The 25,429-nt window shown below is 39.5% G+C and overlaps 1 protein-coding gene across 1 annotated transcript in view; it reads right to left on the minus strand.

The window, feature by feature from the left end:
* ncam1b (neural cell adhesion molecule 1b) overlaps positions 1 to 21,945 on the minus strand; it is a 68,169-nt gene extending 46,224 nt beyond the window's left edge. Inside the window, exon 1 of the mRNA XM_070828838.1 lies at positions 21,840 to 21,945. Coding sequence (XP_070684939.1) covers positions 21,840 to 21,891 — 52 coding nt within the window. The 5' untranslated portion in view covers positions 21,892 to 21,945. The remainder of the gene's footprint in view (positions 1 to 21,839) is intronic.
* Positions 21,946 to 25,429: the final 3,484 nt, after the last annotated feature.

A 25,429-nucleotide genomic window follows, 5' to 3' on the forward strand; every position in this document is an offset into this window, starting at 1 on the left:
GAAAAAGTACCACTCATCCATTTTGACTAATTTATAGTATTAATGTAATATCACAAGCACAAAACTCTGATATGGACAAACATAATTGGCACTAGAGCAAGCTTACAACAATACAGCTGTATGGTACTGTGCTGTAGGTAAACTATGTAATTCGGGTGTTTTGGTACAAACAACCCTTACACATTTTGATTCCATGTGAACAGTAATGAGATTTCTACACACTACTTGAAATTAACCAGGAAGCATTTAATCTAGGATGAACACAGCACTGAGAGCCTCGTCTTAAAGGGACAATGCACACCCAAAGTGGTTGTATTCAGGACTCTTTTACTTTTAAGGAACAAGTGAGTATTTGCTTGCTGCTCATGCCTCTCAACCATAGTTATACTCACTTCTACCAGTTGCTATGGAAACGTGTTTCCCAGCTCCCCTCTACCGATACTTTGACATCCTCCCTCTCTCCCTCCCCCCCGTATGGCTGTCTGATTAGATGCAGCAGTACAGCCTCTGAGGAGTGACTATTTACATTGAAAAGGTTGTCAAAACACAGCGAGCACCTTCAACTGATCACCACGATTGCCTTCAGTGGCAGGGTCACTTTACGGTGTGAGGCTCCGACATGTGCACCACTTATCCACATACTGTACACACATAGCAGCTACGAATTCAACCCTGTGTGCAATATTATTCAGTGAAACCACATGATGTTTAAAGAGCAAATGTTAACAATTCATTTGATGCTCAGCTGGTGCTTCCCTTATTATAGCCCCAAGTTAAGGCATCAATATCTGCCAGGCTTAAGACACTTGGGGCATTTCATTTGTGCATTAGTTTTTAAAACGTGATAAGACTGCACAACAGATGGTCAGCAGCTCACAGTAAATCTCTGTGCATTAGCTTTAAAAGAAATGGTTATGTGCTAACCCAAAATGAACCACTGGTACAGAGAAACTGCCGAGTTCTTTATTACATCTATTTCAAGGCTTTTAGTCCAAATTACCATCGTAAAACCCAAATCTTAATCCCAAATCTTCTTTCCATGGCATCTGCAGCACTTAAGGAGGTTTATAATGTAATTCATATTTACTTAAATCCTTTAGTACAAGTTATACATGATTAAATATATCTGAAAATGAATATATTCTGCAATCACAGTCAGCAGATAACAGGATTTGTTTCGTGGCAGCAGAATGTTACATGTTAAAAAACGAGGGCGTAAAATATCACTTGAAATACTGACGTAATGGTCATATTTATGGGTTACATAATAGGGCAGCGCACATTAGAAGAGGCCGAGGCAGCAGAAGCTGTGCTGCCACTGTAGAGATGATTCAGACTCCTATCTGTTGTTGAAGAGTGGCCGCTTGAAAGGTGTTTGGCTGTGATACTGAAGTATCATAAAACATGTCATATTTTATGCTGAATCAATTGTATAATTTTGTCGTAAGCCTAAAGGATCCTTTCAGTCCCGTGCACTTGATGTGCATTACCAAAGAAAAGAGATTTATTTAAACGTGACATATAAGCTCAATTGCAACTGTCATGAGAAAAACCTTCTTCACTGCATCTGAATGATGTTCATTTTGAATTACCAACAACAAATAATTTTGATATATTCAAACCCAAACTACATAACTTCAAGGGCTTGTATTTGCAAAGTGACAGGTATAGCAATGTTTTTCTCAGCTGGCCGCACCAACACGTGATTTGGTTGCACATTTTTCTTTTGGTACAGCATGGTATTAATCTGCGACTTTGCATGATGATGAATAGTTATCATAACCTAGTTTTGCACCGATATAAAGATTGAACATAAAGTGCCTCGAGCAGTGGCTGACATAGATTATCTTCTATTAATACTTAAAGGAACCACGGATAGCAGTAGATTTACGTTAACACTGTACTTAAGTAAAGTACAAGTACCTCAAATTTGTATTTAAGTATTTTTATTTTCTGGTCCATTACCTTATATATACTTGCCAAACTACATCTTATAGGCAGCTATTGTACTTTGCACTCCACTACATTCATTTGTCAGCTGTAGTTACTTTGCAAAATTAGATTAACAATAAAGAATATAATTAATAAATACATTTCCTGGGGGGGAATTCATAAACTACCCAGCAGTCTGTTAAGTAATAAATAAAATATTTATGAATGTATTAAAATCCTTCAGCAGTTACAGCATTAAAGTGATGAACAGATGAATGCATCAAAGATTACAATCCAATAATGTCATATATATCATTCTCACATGAAATATAATGTTGGATGTCTGGTACTATATTATAGTAAGTATATTCTAACTTCATTTTGTTCTAAGTATATTTTAAATACAGGCCGTTGACATGCACACAGAGCATTTACCTTAATGAACTTCTTCCAGTGCTGTGCGTCAACCACTGTGGTTTAAAGTGGTGTTTTTCCTTATTCTCTGGCTCAGTCGGTTTCTCCCTGCTGTACCTTCATCATCATCAGTGGCGTCTGATTAATTTTGTTTTTTAACGTACATCTGTGCACCGTGACATACATGCTTAGGTCATACCTGACAAAAATTGGCATGCAGACTACAGATGAAACAATTAGTAACTCAGCAACAGAAAATGTATCTGCAACTTTTTTGATAATCAATTGCTCATTAAGTGGTAGCACACTAAATATATTTTCTGGTTGAGCAAAGCAAGCAATGGCTACAATAGCAACAAGCTGTATTTATTTTACTAGGCACATAGATTTTTTTCAATGTTAAAATATTTTAAACAAAATTTCTCAGACACTTTCTCACACAATGAAGATGATTATTGAGAATCTTTTATCCAAATTAAATTCTGACATCAGTAATAATTTTTTTAAAATGCAACACAAGGATTAAATTGTTCATAAAAACGAATAAATATACAACTTCTGCTGCTCACCTAATGGTTCTACGTAAAACTTATGATATCGTGTGTTTCGTTGTATGATAAGTGTTACGTTTATTTTTATTAAGACAAAGTCGTCCGTGCAGGCATTTCACTGGCATGCTGTGATGTAACATCCCCTGGCGATCAGGAGTAGGCGGTCAGAGATCTCCAGTAAAATATGAAAATAGAAATTCTAGGGCAACCCTACTCCTTACTGTCATTTTACAGACAATAATTAATCATCACTAATGTAATCATCTGATGAATCAAAGAAAATAATCCTTAGCCCTAATGCAGATCATAAAATAAAGAGAACGAGTCCAACTACAGTAATTGTGCCAGTGTGTGCATTGTACAATTCTCCAAAAGATGTTTAGATACTTACATTTATTAATTAAAGTAGACATCAATTTTAGACTGTCAGTTTCAGAGACAACTCTGTAGTCTGCTATTTTCTGTAAAACAGTGCTCACAGAGCTCATCTTGGGAGATTCTTCACATACTGAGAACTGAATTCTGGTGTGTGCATCACAACATGCATCACTTCAGTCTGTGGCAAAACAAATTTGTATTCACAAGCTAAATTCAGATTAGAGATGATATTTTTCCAGTCTACGCAGTTGCACATGAATGCACCGCTCTCCCAGACTTGGCACTTTCACCTGTATATCTACAGACAACTGAAAAGAAAAAGTAATAAATCTAAAGCAAAAATGTAATTCTGGGCTGTGCTAAATATTTGGATGAGTCTCTCAAATACATTGTGTATATGGGAAATACTGCCGTGGTGCCACAACATCTTTTAAGCAACACCGTGACTCAAACTAAAATGAAAATAAAATATATTCTCCCTAATGGATATATCCCTCTGTGAGCTGCATTCCTCTTCCTCTCCTCACTGAAGATAAGCTGTGACTCAATGAGCTACGGTACACTCCACTTCAGTGGCCAACAGAATTCGCCCTCATTCAGGCAATTTAGTGTGAGTGCCCCTCAGCATCTGCCTCAGCTGTGCACCACACAACAAAAGCCCAGGGAGGCGGAGAGCTGAGCGTCTGTGGCCCATCATGCCATGCTGTGTGCTCTTGTAATGAGTCAGTATTTAGAAGCCTGAAAACAAGGCCAGAAGAAAATGTAGACATTGGGCTGGTCGGGACACTTAAAATATAGGGGGGAGAAACCTACTGGAAAATCACAGAAAAGAGATTAATTGTAGTTTACTAATTTATTCTGACAAGAAACGACCACAACCCAGGACAAACATGTTTTGTCACCAATGAGAAACAGATATGTGATGCTGTGAAATAATAAGCACGCCAAAAATCTATGTTTGATTTTGATCCAGCATAGGATTCCAGTAGAGCTGTACAACCTGTGCAAAGGCTGTGCGGGAGCAGTCTGTCACTATGTCTAAAAGAGACATGCATAATCAGTGAAATGGAAAGATTCTTGGAGGCTGAATTCTGGGGACTGTGTAAAAGATTTTTTTATTTTTGGCTTGAATCCTGTGTGGCGACTACATACAAGAATAAGGAGTCTGTGTGGCATGAACAATGACTGAAACGGCAACATCTCTGCGAACACAATGAATCACCACAGACGGTCGCAAAACAACACCCAGTCTTCCAGATTAATCATAACGGTGGTTTTCCAGTGACTTCCCTGTTAGTGCTAGTCACGACACACTCCCATGACAAAGCCCACAAAGCAACTGCCTCCTTGCTACTGGCGAGAAAGCCATTAAGGTTTAGCAGAATATAATACACTAATCCTGTGCAAACTGGGCAGAATTTCATGCATCTCTAATACTTACTGTAACGACAAAGAGGCAGAAAGGGGACAGGGAGGGCAGGAGGGCAGGGGGGGAGGAAGCCACAATGACCACTCAGCCACAAGCTGCCTGGGACTGCACAGAAACCCGAAGCCTGGCACATGCACACAGCTCTCTCTGTGTGTCCATTCAGAAGGCAGACAAGCTGGGACGAGCCGGATAAGCCTGCCTGTGACTCCACCAGGAAGAGGATCAATAAGAGGGAATGCACCATTTCAGATACAGCCAGACAGAGCCAGGGGCAGGGCAGAGAGGCAGAGCAGCACTTGAGTGCTCATTATGTTGTGTAGGATGACACAGTGTGTGCAGCCGCTTCTCAAGTCATCTATGAATGGAGGAAGATGCACACCCATTAGAGATTAGGGCAGATCACACAGTAATTGGATTAAAGCACTAATGAAAATAAAAACTGGCATGAGCGTGTCTCTGACAAGGTTACAGAGCTGAGGCGGATATTCGCGTGAACACGCTGACAGCAGGTAGGAAAAAAAGCAGTCACCAGGAACCCAAACTTATCCTATGACCAGAGAAATCTTTAACAATGTTCACCATGGCCATCTCTTTTCCCTCTCTTGCTGGCATGGAAACAGTTGGCTGCAGCTGAGCATTTGGACATCATCCACCAGCAGTCAATCACATACTGATGTCCCACCTCCCATACTAACAGAGTCTGAAATTAACACCTGCCAAGTATCAAATGCCAGTAAAATTCGTCTTTGCCAGTAAATAAACAAGGGTCACCAACCACAGTGGCCAAGATGATGATGTCTCAGCTGGTCTTTTGCTTTCCACAGATTGTGTCCCTGCTGACCACTATATTCTCTCCATAAGTAAGTCAAATCACAGTAAAACATGAAAACAGGCTGTGCATCAAACAGGTGTCTGACTGGCTGCTACTTATGCTGCCTTTGTATGAAATGAAATGAAGGGTTTACCAGCTAAACGTTGGTTTAAAGATAACCACATACCCACAGCCTGTGTGATAAAAACATAAAGAACAAAGACCAAGGCTACAAAAACATCTACTGTAGAGCTAAGTTTGAAATCAAAGCCTCTATCTGCTCATCTTTTCACTGAATTTTCACAATGCTACTGACGTAATATACAACATGAAACAGCACAGAAAATGAGTGGGCTGGTGTTACAGTTCAGTCTCATCAAGAAGGCAGGTCATAAAACAAGAGAAACAGCAAATCTGTTACCTGATGTCTGGGAAGTACAGCAGAAAGTGACTCTGCATGAAATTGGAACTGAATGTGAAAGTTTACATTTATCTAAAGATGATGAATATTTAAACGTTATTGGTGTCATCACTATTGATATGAATTTGCTAAAAATGCTGTTTAAAAACATTCTTGTTTCGAAGATGTTAAATTTGAAGGTAGTGAAGCACCAACAGCACTCGCTGTGTACTGACGCCATTAATCAATGTGTAAAAATGCCAAACAACACCAAAATTATAACTCTGTGTTAATTGTGTAGAAGTGGCCAGCGTCCAGCAGAAACTAACCCACTAATTTGACCTCACAGACTGAGGAGCGTGCTGCATTTCTGCTACAGTTTCCTGGTCTTAGAGAATCTATATACATAAAACCTCATGCGATCTAACTAACCAGACAACTGCCATTATCATCGTTCTGATGTATACGTGCTGTGCATCTGCCTGCTGGAAAATCAGCCTCTTGACAGCCATGTCAGAATAAAACCCTTTGATCGTAATACAAGAGTCATCAGTGTTCCACTAAGAGGCTCATTTGTTTTATCCTATTTAAAATTAGTTATACTTTAGAAGTCCCCATGGGGAAATTTGTCTTTTGAATGTTACCCATCTTAACTATTTAGGGGCGCTGGATAACCACAATCCACTGCAGGTCTGAGGCCAGCACATTGGTCAGGGCAATAGCAGGAGTATCTTGGTAACTAATGTACATATGTCTTTGGGGTTTACTACGAAGCAACAATGCTAACCACATCCACATAAAGACACTTAAGGGTATGTAGTTGATTGCACAAGTATCTCAAAGTAGCACTGATACCAATACTAATAGTTTTAGATATTAAAAAAATGGTTTAGAATACAATGTATGACATTACTAAATGTCACTCCAGCAGCGTATTGCTTTAAATATTTGTGTGCAGGGTCTTGTTGTAAATTCTCGTCTCAGACAAGGGCGTGCTCTGTACTCCTCTCGCATATCTGTGTTGTTCAAGGCCATCCCTGATGTCCCTCATTAATCCATGCCACATCTAATTGTGCTAAGCCATAACAGACGGCCATTTACATTCTTAAGCAACAGTGCCATGCTCTTCCAAAATTCTTCCAGTTGTTGTTGCTAATTAGAGACGCTCCTGACAAGCTAGACAAGACGGGTAACAGTTGTCAAGCTTTTTAGACAAAGTTGAGCTGGTTGGTGTCCTGTGGAATAATTCAATGATAAAGTTGATGGTTTCTAAATATCAGACTTCAGTAGACAGTCTTTAAAAGGGTGGCCAGTATGGTTGTGTACAGTATACCACACACTGACTAAATATGATAACTCCTCTTTTTCAACAATACACAGTGGCAATACAGTAAGATACAAAGCCTTTACCCAGCATGCATTTACAAAAGGGAAGGGGATCAACCTTGACAGGTGTCAGTATATCAGTGGGCTTATAAACAGACAAACACAGTAAGGTGCAATACTGGAAAACTACTGAAAAAATATAAAAAATACTTGACTTTCCAATTCAGAGTCTTTTGGTGGTGTGTGGTATCTCTCCACACCCAAAGGAAACTCAGGCGGTGGGCTGCTTAAGTGGTTAAGGCATCCTATGTGCCGTCTGTGCGGCTTGAGGAGGATAATGTTTAGGCAGAAGGGCAGTTAAGGTAAGACATGGTCAGTCAACCTTAAGAAGTCTGTTGTTTTGTGCCATCTTTCAGTCAGCCAAGTCTGTAACATCAATGTCTTGATTCAGTCATTTAGCACTCTTGGTAGGACAACAAATTCATACTAGACAAGCAATGACTCACGGCCAACCTGTTACTACACCTGCTAAGCAAATCTGTTCATGTTTACTGTTAACATGTAATATGTGCTGCTCCTCTCTCTTCAAAATCAAGAAATATTCAGCATTAAATTTCAACACAGTTGATCGTACCACACAGTTATCTGCTTGAAATAACAAACGCAGACATTTTCTATAGGAAAGACTTTGTTTCGGTTTCATTAAAAGCACTAATTGGGAAACTGGATCCTGTATTCCCCTCATGTTCCTGATATAGCTGTCAGAGAATACAAAACACAACCTTGGGCTTTTCTTGCTCTTTTGTACTGAGACAGACTGACTAGGTGTGGTCTGTCTTCACAACGGCTCCACTGAGGGCGACAGATGGCACTGAGGCACCTAATGACACAACATGAGCTTCCACACACACACGCCTTATTGGCCAATCAGAGGGTGGACTGTAAAAATAGACACTGGGACAGGGCAAGCCTCCAGAGAGTTAACTACTCTATTCCTCAGGGCGAGAATCTCTGGAGATATCTACAGAGGGAAGACTATCGCCATTAATCTAGGCACTTAAAAACAGGGTTGTGATGAATTACAGTGAGGTAATGCCTTTTTTTCTGATTTTATGCCGGCTCATCATACATGCTATAGGACTCTCAGTTCGGCTAAGTGGCTTGGATTAATTCAATTACTAGTGGACATGCATGGATTTGAGGGTCATAGTTATCTGCAGTGGTTTTCAGGTATTACATCGTTATTGGTACATCTCATTTGTCTGACCTTCAGATGATAGCTACCACTCAAGCCAGCTTATTGCAGATTCATCTGCCCTAAAATTAATTCTATTCAGTCTGAGGTAGATCTAAGGCAGTATACGCTGCACGTTTGAGCTGCATTTCATTTGATGTTCTCTAACAAATCCTGTGAGCTTCACAACTGGAATAAACTTGTCAGGAGCCAAAAAAAACCTGGGGGATTCAGAAGTCAGAAATCCAAGTTATCGCAGAAAATCAATTTAAGTGGAAGTTTTAATTTTAGTGGAAGTTTTCAGTTACATATACGTGTCTTCTATGCACAATATTACCAAGAGGTGATTCTGAAATCCTTATAAATACGACAGTACATTACATGACTAAATGCAATAAGCATATTCAAGTCATTTATGGCAACCAGCATTATCATCTTTCAACAAGTAACTTGGAAGTATAAGATTTGTTTCAGAACTACTCACTCAATCAAGCTATCATTTTCCATTTGCAACAAGTGTGGCGTCTCCTTTGGGAGTACTACTCTACACTTGTTAGTACTACAACTCTGAAAGCGAGGGGGTAGCCAGTGGCTACAGATTCTTCATGCTTATCACTCTGTATGTGGCTGGTGCTCCGCGGGTATTAGTGTACTGATGGCAACAGAGACACGCAGACTGAATAATTAGGCATCTTTTCGAGTGAGTCTGTTTAGGAGCACCTTGTGATAGTCTAAGTAAACACAGCTATGTTTCACCTCTTACTCTTGTTTGGGGTAACAACTCTCCTCTGGTTATTTAAATAAGATCTCTTTGAGGCACTAGCATGCTAACTACAGTTGCCTCATCCACAGCATTATGGGGCAACATGTCACCTTATGAATAAATATCTAGAACCTAAGGCAATACAGCAGCTCCAAGATGGAGCTCTCAAATCACGATGTCTCATGTTGCAAAAGAATTTCAACATCTCAACCTCATTCCTCCAAGCCAATTTTCAAATTAAGCTCTGAGAAAATTAGTTTGAAAACAGGCGTGCATATTTTGCACAACAAATCACAGTGTCATGATTTGAACAAAGTTTGCAGATACTGTGGTTCAACTAAAATTCTTGCTTTTTTGTGTGCAATCATTCAAAGATCATAGATCTGCTATTGGAAGTGAGTGGTCTTATGACCTCATTTGGGAATACAAATAAATACCAAAACAGTAGTTTGCATCATACATATGATCTAACAAGAGTACTCCCTTAGAGTATATATGTGTAGTCAATCACATCATGTATTTCAAATAGCCAGTGTCTGGTTAAACAATGTGATAGAGACCATGTGTAAAATCAATAGAAATAAAATGTTTAACATACCAAGCCATTGAATTACTTGTTTTCCACCTAATTAAAAGCGCAGAGGGAGGTACCATTTATACAGACGGTAACAGTAAAACAAAGGCACACTCCCATGAATGTACTGACATGTGTCCATAAACAACAATGCAAGCAACTACAGAGCAAAGGAGTCTGGCAGATAGGAATGGAATAAACAATCCTGGATTGGTGTAAGTACAACAACAATAAACTGAAAGTCAGTCCCACACTAAAAGTGACATGGGTGGATTTTTATTCATCTGATTCGGCCTCGTCACTATATGTGTGAACACATCTTCCAAAATGGTTCAGTAAGACTGCCAAATGATATGAATGCAACAACATCCAGGACTCCCTAAACCTCTGGGTTTCACCTGGATGGACGTGCTTTTGCAAGACTTAGCAGTGCACGCTTTGGTGAGCTTTGCGACCATCTCAGCCTGTATGTTCAAGAGTTTTCTAATGAACTTTAGTTAGATTTGTGCATAAGATTTAGGTCACTACTTTACCGCTATCTAGTAATGCTAACATTTGAATAATATACCATGTGCACCGTATCATATGCCATGAAAATATATGTTGAAAATAAATTGCACTTATTTTTATTGTAGGCTACTTTATACAATAAACTGCCTGCATGTTTGTAATAATGCAGAACATAAATCCTGAATTATTTTAGTTTGATGAAAAAGAAGTTGACCTGAGTGGCAAAGGGTGAGCTAGTTTTATTTATAAAAGCTAAATAGACTGAATAATACATGCATATATTATGAGATCAGTTTGTTTGATGCATGTCAAGTCAAGTACTGAAGCATACAGAACATACTATTCATGTTTTCCTCTAGTTTGTATAATTGGTCTTAAACCTATGAACATGGAAATTGATAGTTTGCCTTGTAAGCACGTTTGGGCTGTGCATCCATTGATGCTACACTGGTATCAGAACACAGACACAATATGAGTAGATTTTTTGCTGTTGGACATAATCAAGTACATCTAGATATCAATATATTACTATCTCTATAATCACTATTTAGTTGTACATATTTGCCAGCTTAACATTGTGGTGGTCAAATTCTGCAGTTGCAGCCGTGCCAGCAGTACAAGGAGCAAAAATCTAAGTGCATCTTCGTAAATCAATCATAACAAAACAAAAAGCATCTCTGTTTGAAGGTACAAATAGGGATGAGGCCTGCTGTAGGTTTGATCTCAGGGTTAAGACAAAGATTGGGTTAAAATACAACTTTTTAGGTTATGTTAGTCCATTCAATAAGTGATGAGCCGAGGAGAACGCGCATCAGGTACACAACACTAAGCCTTAGGCACCAGCCCTGGGTAAAATACAAGTATTTTTTGGGAGTTCCTCAAACATCCTTAGTGCTCCAGCATGGTGCCTTACATCCACTAGTTAAACAGCGCCCTGACCCCGTTCAGTCAAAATGTGTTTTAACTGAGTGTTACTGCAGCCACTCAGGCAGAGAAAGCAGCCATGTGCTGTCATAAGGCAGAGAACAGCCCTTCACAGGCATATCCCCTCTCCCCAATAATGGTGGTTGTTGTGAAGCAATCTCCAGTGGGAGTAAGTAGGCAAGTCACCAGCATGCCAGTGAGAATACAGTGAATGATTACTGTTTGCTTGCAGCATACATGCAGTCATTTCTTTTTTAGATCAAAATGTTCCATTAATAAAAGAATGTAAGGAATCAAATTACAGCTTCGTAATAATGAGCAAATACACCCTAGTATGAAGGTAACAACAGGGGTAATTGTCTTATAATAGCGGTGGGTCACATTGGTGGCTCCTCCAGATGTTGTGCTACCATTTTCAAGCATTTTAAGGGTACATAGATAGTCTGTCTCTACACCGGCCTTGTCACCATGACTGGCGATGTGAGATGGTTTCATTTGCTTCAGAGGGCCTGTCATCTCTCTTTGCACTCTATGGCATCCATGGAAAAGATGCACAATGGGGTTCATGACACATCCGGCTTCTGCTGGCAAACAGACCAAGACAGCTTTCAGGCAGTGGAAGTCAATGAGTCATACTGAGAGGAGATCCTTCAGGGAGGAGCGTGAGAGACATGGCGAAAAAAGATCAAGACAGACAAGATCCCAAACATGCAGCTCACACAAAAAAAAGTTAGGTTCAGAAAGATGGCACTTTATTCTATACAACGTTTTGTTTGGATATATAGGATTGTCAGTCTGATCCTTTTAAGAAAAACAACCAAAGACTTGGGTTAACGAAGTGGAACACTGAGCTTCAAATGCAACCACAATGTGTATTCACATTGTGCATTTCAGTCAGATTTGTTATCCTCCTGGACACCATTTTAACTAGGAATGGATATTGGGTTTTTTTTTCCAGTAGTAAATACCTAAAGTCTGTCTCTAAATACTGAAATTCAAAGAACTGATCAAAAGAAATTGTAGTAATTTGTTGTCTGCAATTCCAACTCATTACATTTAAGATTTAAGACCTGGCTCTTCAATTATAATTAAACTAATCACATCAATTGTCTTAAAGGTGAAAAATTTGTCTCTAAATAGGCTTTTACCTTTTATTAAGTATGAAGTGGTTCAGTTCATGCAGTGTGGTGTCATGTTATTTAGCAGTTCTAAAAAACTGTTTTTTGCTGCCACCATGCTACCTCATTACATTACACTGATGTATAGCCAATATGTTGAAATGTTATAATGATCAAAACAGCAAACCCCACTCAAACAGACTTAGTCAAATTCATCGAGTTATCCATCACAATGAGCAGTACACCATTTGTGAGCACCAATTAATTCCCTGATTTGTCCAAATAATAGACATGAGATGATCATAATTTCACTGTGATGAGAATCTTCTCCATTCACACACAGCATCTATAACACTTGTAAAATGGGTAGCACAAGATATGCCTGCAGTGCTTCATCTCTAAAGAAGCAGTAGCTTTCTCCTTCTACTTTAGTGCAGCCGAGGGCACCGGACAGCACTTGATAATTTATAGGAGACATCTGTTCAGTCAGCCAAACCTACATGCACCTCCACAGTACATGGAGGTTTGCACACATTGCACTGAAATGTGAAGGATTAAAATACTTTCATAAGAATTTTCTGTTTTCTTCCAATTTTGGAAACCCCAATTCCCTATGCACTGGATTCCTTTTTAGTACTAACCCTACAGTTTGTCTGAGGAGAGCTGCAGACTGACATGTCCACTGATGTAATTCAACTGTGGGGCATAACGAGAGGGAGGTTTACACTGTCCCTCTCAGTTCCAATGAACGGATGCTCCAGCCAACCAGTAGGAGTTACTAGTGCAGTAACAAAAACACTAACAGGGAATTAAACCCCTGGTCTTGAGTATCCTTTTAAAATTGAGCCTTGGGGATGTTTGTAGGATGGTTGAGTTCATACTTCACTGTAATATCTGTCAGTCAAATTGGGCAACAAATTTAGAACTGTGTTAACCACGCAGTGTGCCTGCATGGCTAACTGGCTGACCTAGCCTAGGAGATCCGTCGATCAAAGCGAAGACACATTTTTAAGTCATGATTATCACGTAGAGTAAAACAGTCACACTGCAGACAGCTTTCATCTTTTGGTCTATACTTAAAGCATGACCGGTAAACTGATGAGTTTAGGGATGCCAATTTAGATTTTTCCTTTTTCTGACCGATAGACAACCTTCGTTAACTGATCACTAATTGACAAGTTTAAAATTTATAATTTAGAATGGGCAATTTCCTGTGATGCATTAAAAAATTATTCATTCAACAATTTTTTCACAGAAAGGGTTTCTTTTTACATGTGCTACACACTTGTTGTTGATGCATTTTAAATAGGAGCTCCCCATCCGTTACCACCTGTTACCACCTGTTTTCACGCTGTGGCATCCCCAGCTCTCCTCTGCGTGTTTCATGATCTCTTGCCTACAATTCGCCTCAATAATAAGAATAATTAATTCAAATTCTTATCGACAGCTAATGGTGAGATAATAACATTCCTAGTTGAATTCGGTGAAGCCGAAATAAATTACATGCCATTCTCTTGATATTCTGGACATGTATATAACACACAGAAGGTGATGAGTCAACCCTTGATGAGTCCAATGCCAACACTTACTGTGCTTGAGTTAAAGCCAAGAATACAAACAGCGCTCGAGGTTACAGGGAGTGAATGACGCCCCGCACAAACACGTATATAGGGCCGACACTGTGAGGGAATTTCACCTGCAGTGATTCAGAGTGGTTCAATAGCAGCTAATAACAGTATCACCGCTAATGTTTGTTTTGGGGTTTTTTTTGTTTCTTTCTTTTGCAAATTACTTAATGTATCCTCTTTTTAGTGCTATATAAATAAGATAGGTTATAATTAGGTGTGGTCAAAAGTTGAGTTGCGCTTATTATCGGGATGATAACGGGGGCTGTGTAGTCTGAGCAGGTGATCACATCCCCATTTGAGAACACAGCTCCAGAGAAAATTACACTTGCCTGCCTTCTGCTAAAAGGTAACTCAACAAAAAAGCTCACATTCTGTAGCTTTTCAAATGAAAAAGATAGCACAGTTTGAATGGTCCTACACCAGCATTTTCTTTGTAGTAAGTAGGAACTCCTCAGATGTCACCATCTATAGTACTCCCATTTTCTCCATCACTAATATCCACCTAAAGTCCTGCTGCATGTCCCTGCTCTTGCTACAATAACCGGTCACCACGCGCATCAGTAGCACCTGGACAAAACGGGAATATTGCGGTTGTGGCGTTTGCTTGACAGCAACGACGCCGGTATTCGTGTGGTATTGCAATACTGCAGTTACTGCGACAGCCCTACAAAAATACGCCGTATAACACAATGAACACTGTCATAAGCCTTTCCACACACTGAAATAGCAAATTCTCATGACCCCTAAATAATCTGTCACCAGGTTAAAAGCTGGTCAACTGTTCCACACAAAGGTGAATCTGAGGTTCAACAATAGGCTGGAGTTAATTCCCTGCACCTTGGAAAAGGGTTTCAAGAGGGATTAAACAGTGTAGTTACACAGAAGTCAGACAACACACCAGAAATGTGGATGTGGTGGTATGTCGGTCCAGGCGTGCTGTTACAGAGTGAAACCAAACAGCCTTTAGCATTTCAGAGTAAATCTCACCCTCCACCAGCACTGAGGAGTTCACTGTAGTGATCTAGTGACCTCTGACACTGAGATGGACTCTAATCCGATCCAATCATCCAGCTGCACCTCCTGTTCAGTGGGTGTGTCTGTTGCATTTAGGAATCCTGCTACTGTAAGTGTGAGTCTCGATGATATTGCCTGTTAATGCTAGCAATCCAGTGCTCTTAATGAAAACCTTCAAATTATCCTTTATAGCCACTCAAAATTACTTCCACGCCCAAGCTTCAGTCGTTCCATCTGATTGGGTGGAGATGTCTGTGTGAGAGAAGGGATGGGGGTCTGCGGTAAACGGTGTGAATCTCTCTGTGTGTTACACCCTCGTGGTGAAGCTGCTCTCTGAGGTTGTCGTGACTCCATGTGTATTAAAGGAAATACACGGCTGAATACATCCCAGTTAGCAGTTACATGCACCTCAAAATGAAACGAGCTGACTGTCAAAATGTGAAAAAAAAGACATGCGAAAGCGTTACTGTCGCAATACCATCTGTTACAGGGCCATTAACAACAGCAGTATTTCTCCACGTACTGCAGAGGCAAATGTCGGTAGAGATGGTGTCATGTCCTTACCATTACTCATTCATTATTCATTGGGATCAATCACCACAGACCTGCATGTGCTGTCCAGATAAAAAAAGGTCAAGGTGGATGTTAAGATCTCAGATTGCACTGCAGCTAAATTATCACCCTGGTATAAAGATGACATTTTGATGAAAAAATAAACCCTGAACAGCTGATTATTATGATTCTATTCTTGAGAACAGTGGCTTAGAAAACTGTGGGAATTCATTTAAAAAACAAACTTAATTGGTCACTATTCGACAAGATAACTAACAATGCTGACGTTAATAATGATCAATTAGATTATGCACAGCTCTGGAAATATTTCTAAATATTTCATATTTAACATAATATGAAAACAGTTCATCACAATCCATGTGCTTGTGTTCACAGGAGCTACACAGTTTTGTTACGAAATTAAAAAGTGGTGCTATGTAGGCTTCTGTCTATCTTTGGACATGCCCATTACATAATTTTAGATTACTCTGCATGAATAAGGGATGAAATGAGGTTAATTCCCATCCCCAGTGATATCACTTTCTAAATTTTTCAAGCCCTCTAAAAATCCTAATACTGAGACATGTACCCATAAAATATGATCAACTTGAGAGAGACTGTGACTGATCCCTGTAGCTTAAATTACAAAAAGATGATTATTATATTTTATCTTTTCATTAGCAGGCACATTTTCCATGGAAAATCACCCTTTGGCTTAAGAGTCAGCACTTTGTCTGCAAAGTGTGAGCATCATCTGCACAAGATTACATATAAAATACTCAAAATGCACTGCTTTCCACTGCTGTGCAATAAATCAAACAAAATGTTTCATATGCCAATTGTTAAATGGGTTAAGATATACTTGAGCAGCTGCTGAAATACTTCTCCAGGCTGCCCAAGTATAGCCTATCTGTGGGAATCACTGACATCTTCTCAAAGTGGATCCTGCACGTTGAATGGATCAGAATCAGCCATAGCTGCTGTTGCTCCCCTGGAGGTAGTGCCTTCTTGGTGTGATCTAATTAGAGATTAAAAATAACAGCTTTTCTGCTGAATGAGTGTCACTTCACTACTTTAATGATTGATTTTTTTCTTTCATTATAATATTAATGCATGTCATGACTTTGGAAACCAGTATCCCTCTCGAAGTAATGACTAAGCCTGTATAATACAGTATAATGTTAGAGAGAGTGACACACTATGGTGACTGCATAAAAATAAAGCTTGGGGCATAGCAACCCAAATTTTCCCTGCTCTGTGCATGGTGATGCATCCTATAGTGTTTCAATAATGAAGGCACCATGATGTGCATGGATGCATGAGCGGACACACACACTGCTTCCCTTCACACTACATAAAAGAAGTTGAGAGCTAAATCCTAGCCAACAGCACATAGCTCTATTATGGTAAGATGAGACATGGACTCATTTTCTTAAATCAGACATACTGTAAGCTTGCTTTCAGGGGTTTGAGTAGAGAAGACTCCTCTGAATCTCTTGTAAATTGGGACATAGTCGCTTCCAGCACTGATAGTGACATGATTGTCAGATAATTTCCTCTTTCCGGGGCCACAAGGCCAACGGACAAGGATGTGATAACTTAGTTTGGGTCCTGCCTTTCACTGCTTCTCTCACTCCCAAACAAGACATAGAAAGGCAGAAAGGAAGCCAGGAGGTGCTCTTAGCCCATAACAGCCTAAGCAAAAGAGGAAATCAGTCTTTATTTGCAAGTGAATAACCCAGTGAGAAATAGTGATGCTTTCTGCCAAGTACACCAAGCATTTACCATCAAAGAGAAAATAACTAAGCTGAACAAGTGTTTTCTTCACCAGTTTATAAGAGCAGATGGTAACATGAACTAGAGACCAAATGCAAAGGTCTTTCAGTCAAACATAAGCTGTTTACAGATAATCTCCTTGAGTGCTGAAGAGATGTGTCAAGTAGTCTCAACTGTACAGAGCAGATAATTGATACTTTACAAAACTTTTACAAAGTCTGCAACACTCTGTCATGGCTTCCCTTTGTCCCACAGAGAAGCCAAATAATGCCTACAGGTTTGCCAATCTAGGGTTACATGTCCACAGGGATCCCATGTTCACAGTGCTGGCCTCTTTTTTTTTTTACATTTATTGAATGACAAGGACACGCTGTTCTAATTTCCTGATAGCTCAGAGATCCTAGCATGTTAATTCTGTAGTATGAAGTAAGTAGGATTCAATCTTTAGCTAAAGAGTGATGTGTCTGAGGCAGGTTTTCAGTCGTGAACAGTAATAATGAGATGCACAACAAACTCGTCTCCCAGGCCTCTCTGTTCACTGTCTTGTTTAACCGGCTCTATACTCTTAAATTAAACCTGATAATCATTCATGCCTCATATAATAATCCAAATCTCACAGGAATGGCATAAGGATGCTACCACCACAGAGGCTAACTGCTGAGAAAACAACAGCTAAGCCCACAGCCTGTGCCTCTTCTGTGTGCAAACCCTCAGGAAAGGATGTTTATGTTCCCCCTCCCAGAGTGCTCGGGTCACATGCACGTGTAATGTCATCTTTTTAGCGTCCTTAGGCAATGCATCTCCTCTCAACTCTCTCAGACCTGGATCTGTCTGATCCACTCCCCATCACTGCGGAGTCAAGTAGTCCTCGTTGGAACAAAACAGCCTCTCTCTCGCTTCCCCTTCCTAATAGTGGATGAAACCCTTTGCATCTGTGAGATTTGTAAATAATGATGTGCAAGAGATATGGGAGCTTTAAAAACTGCGTCTGCAGTCAGATTTATAGGAAATGGGTATTTCACTGGCTGTTTCACGGTAAGGATAACACATGAATTTGCTGAAATTTCTGGTCTGAATAGATAGAATACCTAAAATATCCATGATGCACGGCTGACAGTTGTTTCCCAGAAACTGTCTCCCAATCCAGTAGTTGTCTTTTTCCATCATCAGCTCCACACTGAAACAAATTCTGGTTCAATAAACGTCCTCTAAAGCTTAGCAGTAACCTGTCAGTAGATACTGTGTTCTTGGTGGGTTTAGTTATCTGACAAGACAAAACAAAAATCACAGAACGCCTAGTGCTTCACCTGCTTTGACTGGATTTCCCAAATGGACCCCTCTCCAAATGTGCATGTGTCTGTCTGATTTTAATGCGATTTTACAGAGTACTGCTTGACATTCAAAGTCGAAGGCAAGTCTACAAATGCACATGACAGTGCTATCACTGTTGCCTCTTTGGTTTAAGCCATTACTACTGGTTCCCACAACAACAAACTTACTTTGTACAGCAGTTTTAATCGAATGCTGAAATGTGTTTTGCATTTCCGGTGTAATGGAGCACATTTAAGTAGCGACTGAAGAGGAAGCGGCTTTTTGTGTCTTTTTTGAGGGAAGGGAATCTATTTTGGTGGACGTCCAGAATAAATTCTAAATATGGGAAACACTCCTGGCAGTACATGATGTGCACAAACTACTCTGAAATAATCTCTTTATCAAGTTGGAGTCGTTGGACTTGCAGCCATGGCTTTTGGCAGTGTTGATTTCAATCCTCATGAAGCCAAGCCAGACGTAAAGAAGTCTAGAGCTTTTCTAAGTCGGCCTGCAGTCAGCCATGCTTCCATCTTGCTTTGTAAATGGAGCAGCATAGCGCTACGTCATCATTTCCACATGATCTGACTGATGATGTAACACAGGCTAAGTGAAACAATCCCACTGTAAACTAGAGAGCCGCATTTTGCTATTCAACAGAGCCATATGGTGACATGCAACTCATTCATCAATCCCGCAGGTTGAGGACATTTGGAACTCATCTCTCATCTTGCTCAGTTTTGCTTCATTTCTCTCACTTTGACTTCTGGAGGCTACATTTCATTTTCTGACATAAATGCAGTCTTGAAATTCTTCCATATTCCAGCTATCAGTTTGAGGAGGATCAATTAATAATTATGTCAAGAGACTCAACAGGCCCATTGAGCATGCAGGCAGCAGAGAGGAAAGGGAAGAGAAAGACGGTTAATCCCTCTCCAATCTCACTTCAGCCATAAATACTTCAACTGTGCCACATAATTATCTTTTAAAAGAGTACAATATGTTTTTGATTTAAATTCAACTACAAAAGTGACTTTTAGAAGAGTACACTTTCTGACATTGTGCAGAGCATTACAAACACTACAAAGGTAGATCACAACACAAACATATTCATTTTAGTTTTGCAGGAAGTTGTCTACTTACTAAAAGGTAGTCTATGTAATATCAGAATGACTCAACAACACAAATGGTTAACTGCACCTTCTCCACTTTCTATTGAACATAATTGTCCATTTAAGGCAATGCTTTTCAAGTTATCATATAGGATTCAAAACCAAACACCATATTGTACAATACAGTTACAATGATTTTTCGGCTGGGCTGATATCACAGTTAGATTATTGCAGAGAAAGCCAATAAGTAATGAGAAAGTGCAGTACAGAATTGCCAAAGATGTGTCTAAAGGTATGAGAAACCGTCTCACCGTGCCACAGTTTGTCCAAGCCTGACAAGTTTCAAAATGTCTGATTCAGTATAAAAAATAAATTAAAAAAATCAAGGGATCCTAAAACATTTTGGGTGTTTTATTTTAATGTAAGAATTAATATTTGCAAATATAGCATCAGGGTTTTTAAACTCTCAAATATCATTATCAGAATTAAAAATCTTCAAAACCTTCATTTGGAGCATCTCTAGCTGTAAAAGCTTCAGATGTTCTGAAAAGATTACAAAATATGCAAAAAAAATTGTTCTCTCTCAAACAGAATAGGGAATTTTCAGAGGCTATAGCTTCTTATCATTTGTAGAGCTCATTTAATTCTTACACTATATTAATTGGCTTTCAAGATGTTCACTAGTAACCTGTAATTTGCTATGCTGTGTTACAACATGTTGTGTTTTAGTGTAATTGGTGGTCGATACGTTACAAAATAACAAAAGCACGTGTCACATGCATTAGCGTGGGATTACTTTGATTTATGGGGCACAAGAGACTATTGAATTCAATCATGAGGGGCTTGCAAATTTACATTTCTACATAACATGTTCCAATAACCCCATGAGGGGTTGCATTACCATTACAATGCAGTGAGGGCTCCACTCCCTGTGCGTTTTCCTCCCCTGTGTGAGGAACACCCCTGCACATACTGGATTGTGCATAAAGGATTAAAAGGCTATCCCACGAAAACCCTGAGCCTGAGAGATGAGAGTACTACTCCAACAATAAGTGTCTCCCATGTCAAATTAATGCTTTCAATCCCACCCCCCCCAAAAAAATGGCCGTGCAATGGTTATTAATAATGCAATTTGACACAAATGTCCCTCAATTAGACTTACATAACGACACATTTCACCAACTTAGAGGATCTCATTTCAAAGCCTTTATCGTGGCATCAGATTACATAACAGATGATTCAGAGTAGAAGTTGTGCTTGCAATGCATCTGCGTGCCAGAGAAAATAAACCAACAACGTCCCTGAAAAAAGACCCTTGATGTGTTTTATGCAAGCAAGCACTTATTGTTAATAACCCCTCCTCGATGCTGCTACACCTGCACTCACTGACAGGTGCACTTCAAAATGCCACGTGTTGTATTTAGCACAATGAAGCCTACCTTTAACGGGGAGATGGTGACTCAACCCAGAAGGCTGTTTATATACGTGTGTGTGTGTGTGTGTGTGTGTGTGTAGTCATGAGTGTGAATGTGTGTGTGTGTGTGTGTGTGTGTGTGTGTGTGTGTGTGTGTGTGTACACCAATTCAGAGAGCCCTGCCTCGCTCCCCATCAACACCAAACACAGTCCCATCCCAGCCATTCACAAAAAACACCCACATTTAAAAGCCCGTCCTTCCTGAGCGTCATGTTTTATTTAATGCACAATAACGCGGAGTCAGCGCACAGGCTGGTCACGCAAAGAGCAGCAGCCCGCTGAGAGTGCGCCCAGAGAAGATGGTGCCCTGACACATGAGCAGCGAGCTGTCTTTACTCCAAAAAACAAAACAAAAAACAAAAAACAAAAAACACACACACACACCGCCCGGCTCGTTTCAGAGCTAATTAGCAGCAGCCGCAGCACCGTCACCGCTGCACCTGGTAAACAGAGCGCCTGCGGGCGGAGGGAGAGGGGCGGCCGGGGGGAGAGGAGCACCGTAGACACCCGCGGTCCTGACCACCGTTAGCGGCCAGGGGCGGGATGTTCAGGGCGGAAAATAAACATGGATAACAGAAGCTTGGGTGTGAAGGAGTGCTGAATTGTCTTACCTGTACAGCCCACAAGAAGCAAGGCTAGAAAAATATCCCTCAACTGGACCATCGCAACTCCCGAGTAACGTGAACGTTAAGCGGCGCAGCAAACGTTTAGTCTCCACTCGGTCCCTGCTCGGTGTCGCCCTCGGTTTTCCTTCCTACCTATTTTAGCAACTGTTCATCCTAATCTATATAAATCGGTGATGGCTGTCAACGGCGGCGTCGTTGATGACAGGCAGCGGCCAGAGATTAGCGGTGCTGAGCGCCAGTGCTCCGTTCAAAGTCTGACTGACAAGCAGAGCCTCCGCACACACGCGGATCAATCCGCACCAGCGGAATGAAGCAGCTCCTGTTAAATAGTGCGCCCGTGTCGTGGGGGAAACCCCCTGTATAATCACGATAACACACAGAAAAAATACAGTTGGAGTATGCCGAATTTACCTATATTATATCTGTTTTAAGACAGGGAATCAAAGCAGGCATAAGAGATAGCATATTGTACGAATTAACATTCAACCTTCAAAAAAGACATTAGTGTCAAGCTGTTTCTGTGACAAAATTATATTTTTGATATGCTCTATGTTGTCAACAAGAGCATTAATAAAAAGAAGAATATACAGTGCATGTACAAACAGCCCACAAGGTTTATGATAGTTAATTATATATCACATGTAAGGTGTTTGTAAGAACCACTATGGGTTTGCATACATCTACATTATTCAAATGTTTGGTTTGTCGAGTTATTTTGATCATTTATTTATCCTGTCAGTAGTTTTTCAAACACAACCGACAAACGTTCAACAGTTCCAGCTTGTGATTTGTGAGGATTGTTCTGCTTTTCTTAACCTTAGATGATACTGATTTGCCTGTATTTAGATTTTGAACTATTGGTCAGATAAAACAAGTAATTTTAGGACAGTGGGCTTTGAAAATTGCTGTTGTCACTATTTTATAGACCAATTGATCGATCGACTGAGAAAATAATCAGTAGATTCATGAATGATAGTAGCAGCCCTGTAGTTGTGAGGTTGTAGAAAAAAAATCATTTGAATGTACGTATGACTGCTTAGTTTTGGAAAAAGGAGGGAATGCAGAGAAACTTGACCAAAAACACATTAATTAACGTCATAAGCATGTATTAATGTATTGTTCAGATTTTTTTAACAACCTGGAAACCCAGTAGATAATGCGAGATGACTACCGCCTCACCTGGCTGAATCTTTGCTGAGGTGCTGGAAGCATAAAGATTGCAAATTTGCTATCAAAGTGATTTACTGCTTAGAGCTTAAGTGTGCAGAAACATTTTTCATCAAACTCACAACCTGGAACCCAAAATGTGTTCTTATTAAATTAGTAAGTAAGTTTAAGTTTATAACTGATCTATAAAGCTTTAGTAGATCGTTTATTATAACATAGATGGTACACATTATTGTATAACTTCTATCACCACATCTGTTTTTTAATTCACCATACAACCCATAACCCACCAATCATTACAGCTTTTTTTCTTGCAGTCGATGAAATGTACTTTTTTTTTTCATTTCTTTCATCATTTAAGTGTTCATCAGTTATGGTTTCTCTCGCCTTCAAACATGATGGTTCAAAGGCAGTTTCATCACACTGCAAGGAATATGATTCTGTAGCCTAAATATCAGTGGTGCACTAAGTACATTTACTCAAGTACTGTACTTATGTATAGTATAGTACAATTTTGAGACACTTGTACTTTACTTGAATATTTCCATTTTGTAATACTTACAGTATACAGTATATAAAGAAAATTAGCTAAACTTTTACCACTTTTAATAATTATAGTAGAAAAGTAATAAAATGTATGTAACTCTGAAATGGGCCATTCTGCATTATAAATAATTTTACTTTTGGTACTTAAAATATATTCTGATGCTCATACTTGTGTGTGTTGAATGTATGTTACTTATATTTTTACACTATGGTATTGCTTCTTTTACTTAAGTATAAGATTTTTTACTTCCACCACCGCACTGTAAATAAACAGAATTATTGTTTAATCATATTTTATTCTATTTATATTCTGTATTCTACAATAATCCTGTATCCTTATAACCTCTTTTGAAAAATATGTATAACCACTTGTTATTGACATAAACACCCTGACCTTCAGTCAGATAAACATGAGCATTTACACAGTTGATATGTTCAGGTATTTGGATTTTATTTTCTTTGGACTTTGATGTTCATGGTCAAAGTTATGATAAGATCATAATTGTGTGAGTATTCCTATTTGTATAACCAGCAAAGTCAGTATTTAGGTAAGGGGAAAAAAATAGGTTTATTAAAATTAATGTAAAAAATACTAACTAAATATTTGATGAAAACAAATCTGTCTATAAAAGAAAAAAAAAACAATAATATAATGTAAGTCAATTAACTGTAAAATACTGTGACCATACTGTATTTTTCCATTAACAATACAAAACGGTAAATTTTAGTGACAGTAAAATAAGGCTAATTTTACAACTTTTAACTTCATGTGAATGGAAACTGCTCCAGAGTTGATTCATCCCCCCTCTCACACCAGAAAGAATAGGACGTGACCTCCAATGATGATGAATGCTATTCACTATAAGAATCGCTCTGCAATAAAATTGTCAGCATTTTGAAATGCACTATTTTATCTCTTGCCTGTACAGTATCCCTTAACAGGTTTTCAGATCCCAGTTAACAGATCAACTGTAAAACAGTTTGTAATTTATAGTGAAATGCTTATCAAGGTCACTTCTGTGTTGCTGTGCATCAGAAGAGCTGTGCTTTTATGAAAAGAGTCCAGCGCTATATTTTAAAATACAGCATTTAAAGCTTTAAAGATGCATAACAAAAACCACAGCCATGGCCACTTCATGCTTTTATAAAGCAGTGCTCTGAGTCAAATAGTCCCCAAACCCCCCTCTTCCCCTCCAGTGACCGCATAGCGTCTTATGCAACACATTTTCATTTCAGCTGTAAAGTGAATGGTACCTGAGAGAACAGAGATGCAAGGGAAGAGTATGTTGTTTGCTTGCACAGCAGGGAGGATCAGTAGCATTTGGCACCCTGAGAGCACGGCTCGCCTTTGATTTGCACTGTTGGCCAGCAGAGAGATGCAATGGGCCAAAACTTTATAAACCCAAATCAGTCTGGGGGCTGGCTGAAAATGTATTGTGGTCGCACCATGCACATTTTCTGCAACCCATCCTTCCACAGCAATTTTCCCCAAACATACCATCACAGGGAGTGTGTCCCCATAAATGTTCATAGATATTTTACTCAATCTTTTAAACACCTGTCTGCTAAGAAGTAACTACAGAAAACAGGGAGAGGTAAACTGGGCGGGTTTAGGGCACTATGGGGGGAGAGGAGGGAGGTTTGACTGGCGTTTGTGCTTCGGCTTCACAGATAGGAAAAGTATGACTCAGCTGATGACTCATACATTTAAATGCCCTCTGAAATATACTGTAGTGTTTTATTCAGTGTGCACTGAAGTTGAAAAGCTGATGTAGCTTGTGTTTATTTTTGGATTAGTGTTGTCGCTCACTAACATTTAAATATTCAAGACATTTTCAAGCGGTTTCTTTAAAAGGATGAAA

Source organism: Pempheris klunzingeri, chromosome 4, assembly GCF_042242105.1.
Source record: "Pempheris klunzingeri isolate RE-2024b chromosome 4, fPemKlu1.hap1, whole genome shotgun sequence".
In the NCBI taxonomy this organism is placed as follows: domain Eukaryota; kingdom Metazoa; phylum Chordata; class Actinopteri; order Acropomatiformes; family Pempheridae; genus Pempheris; species Pempheris klunzingeri.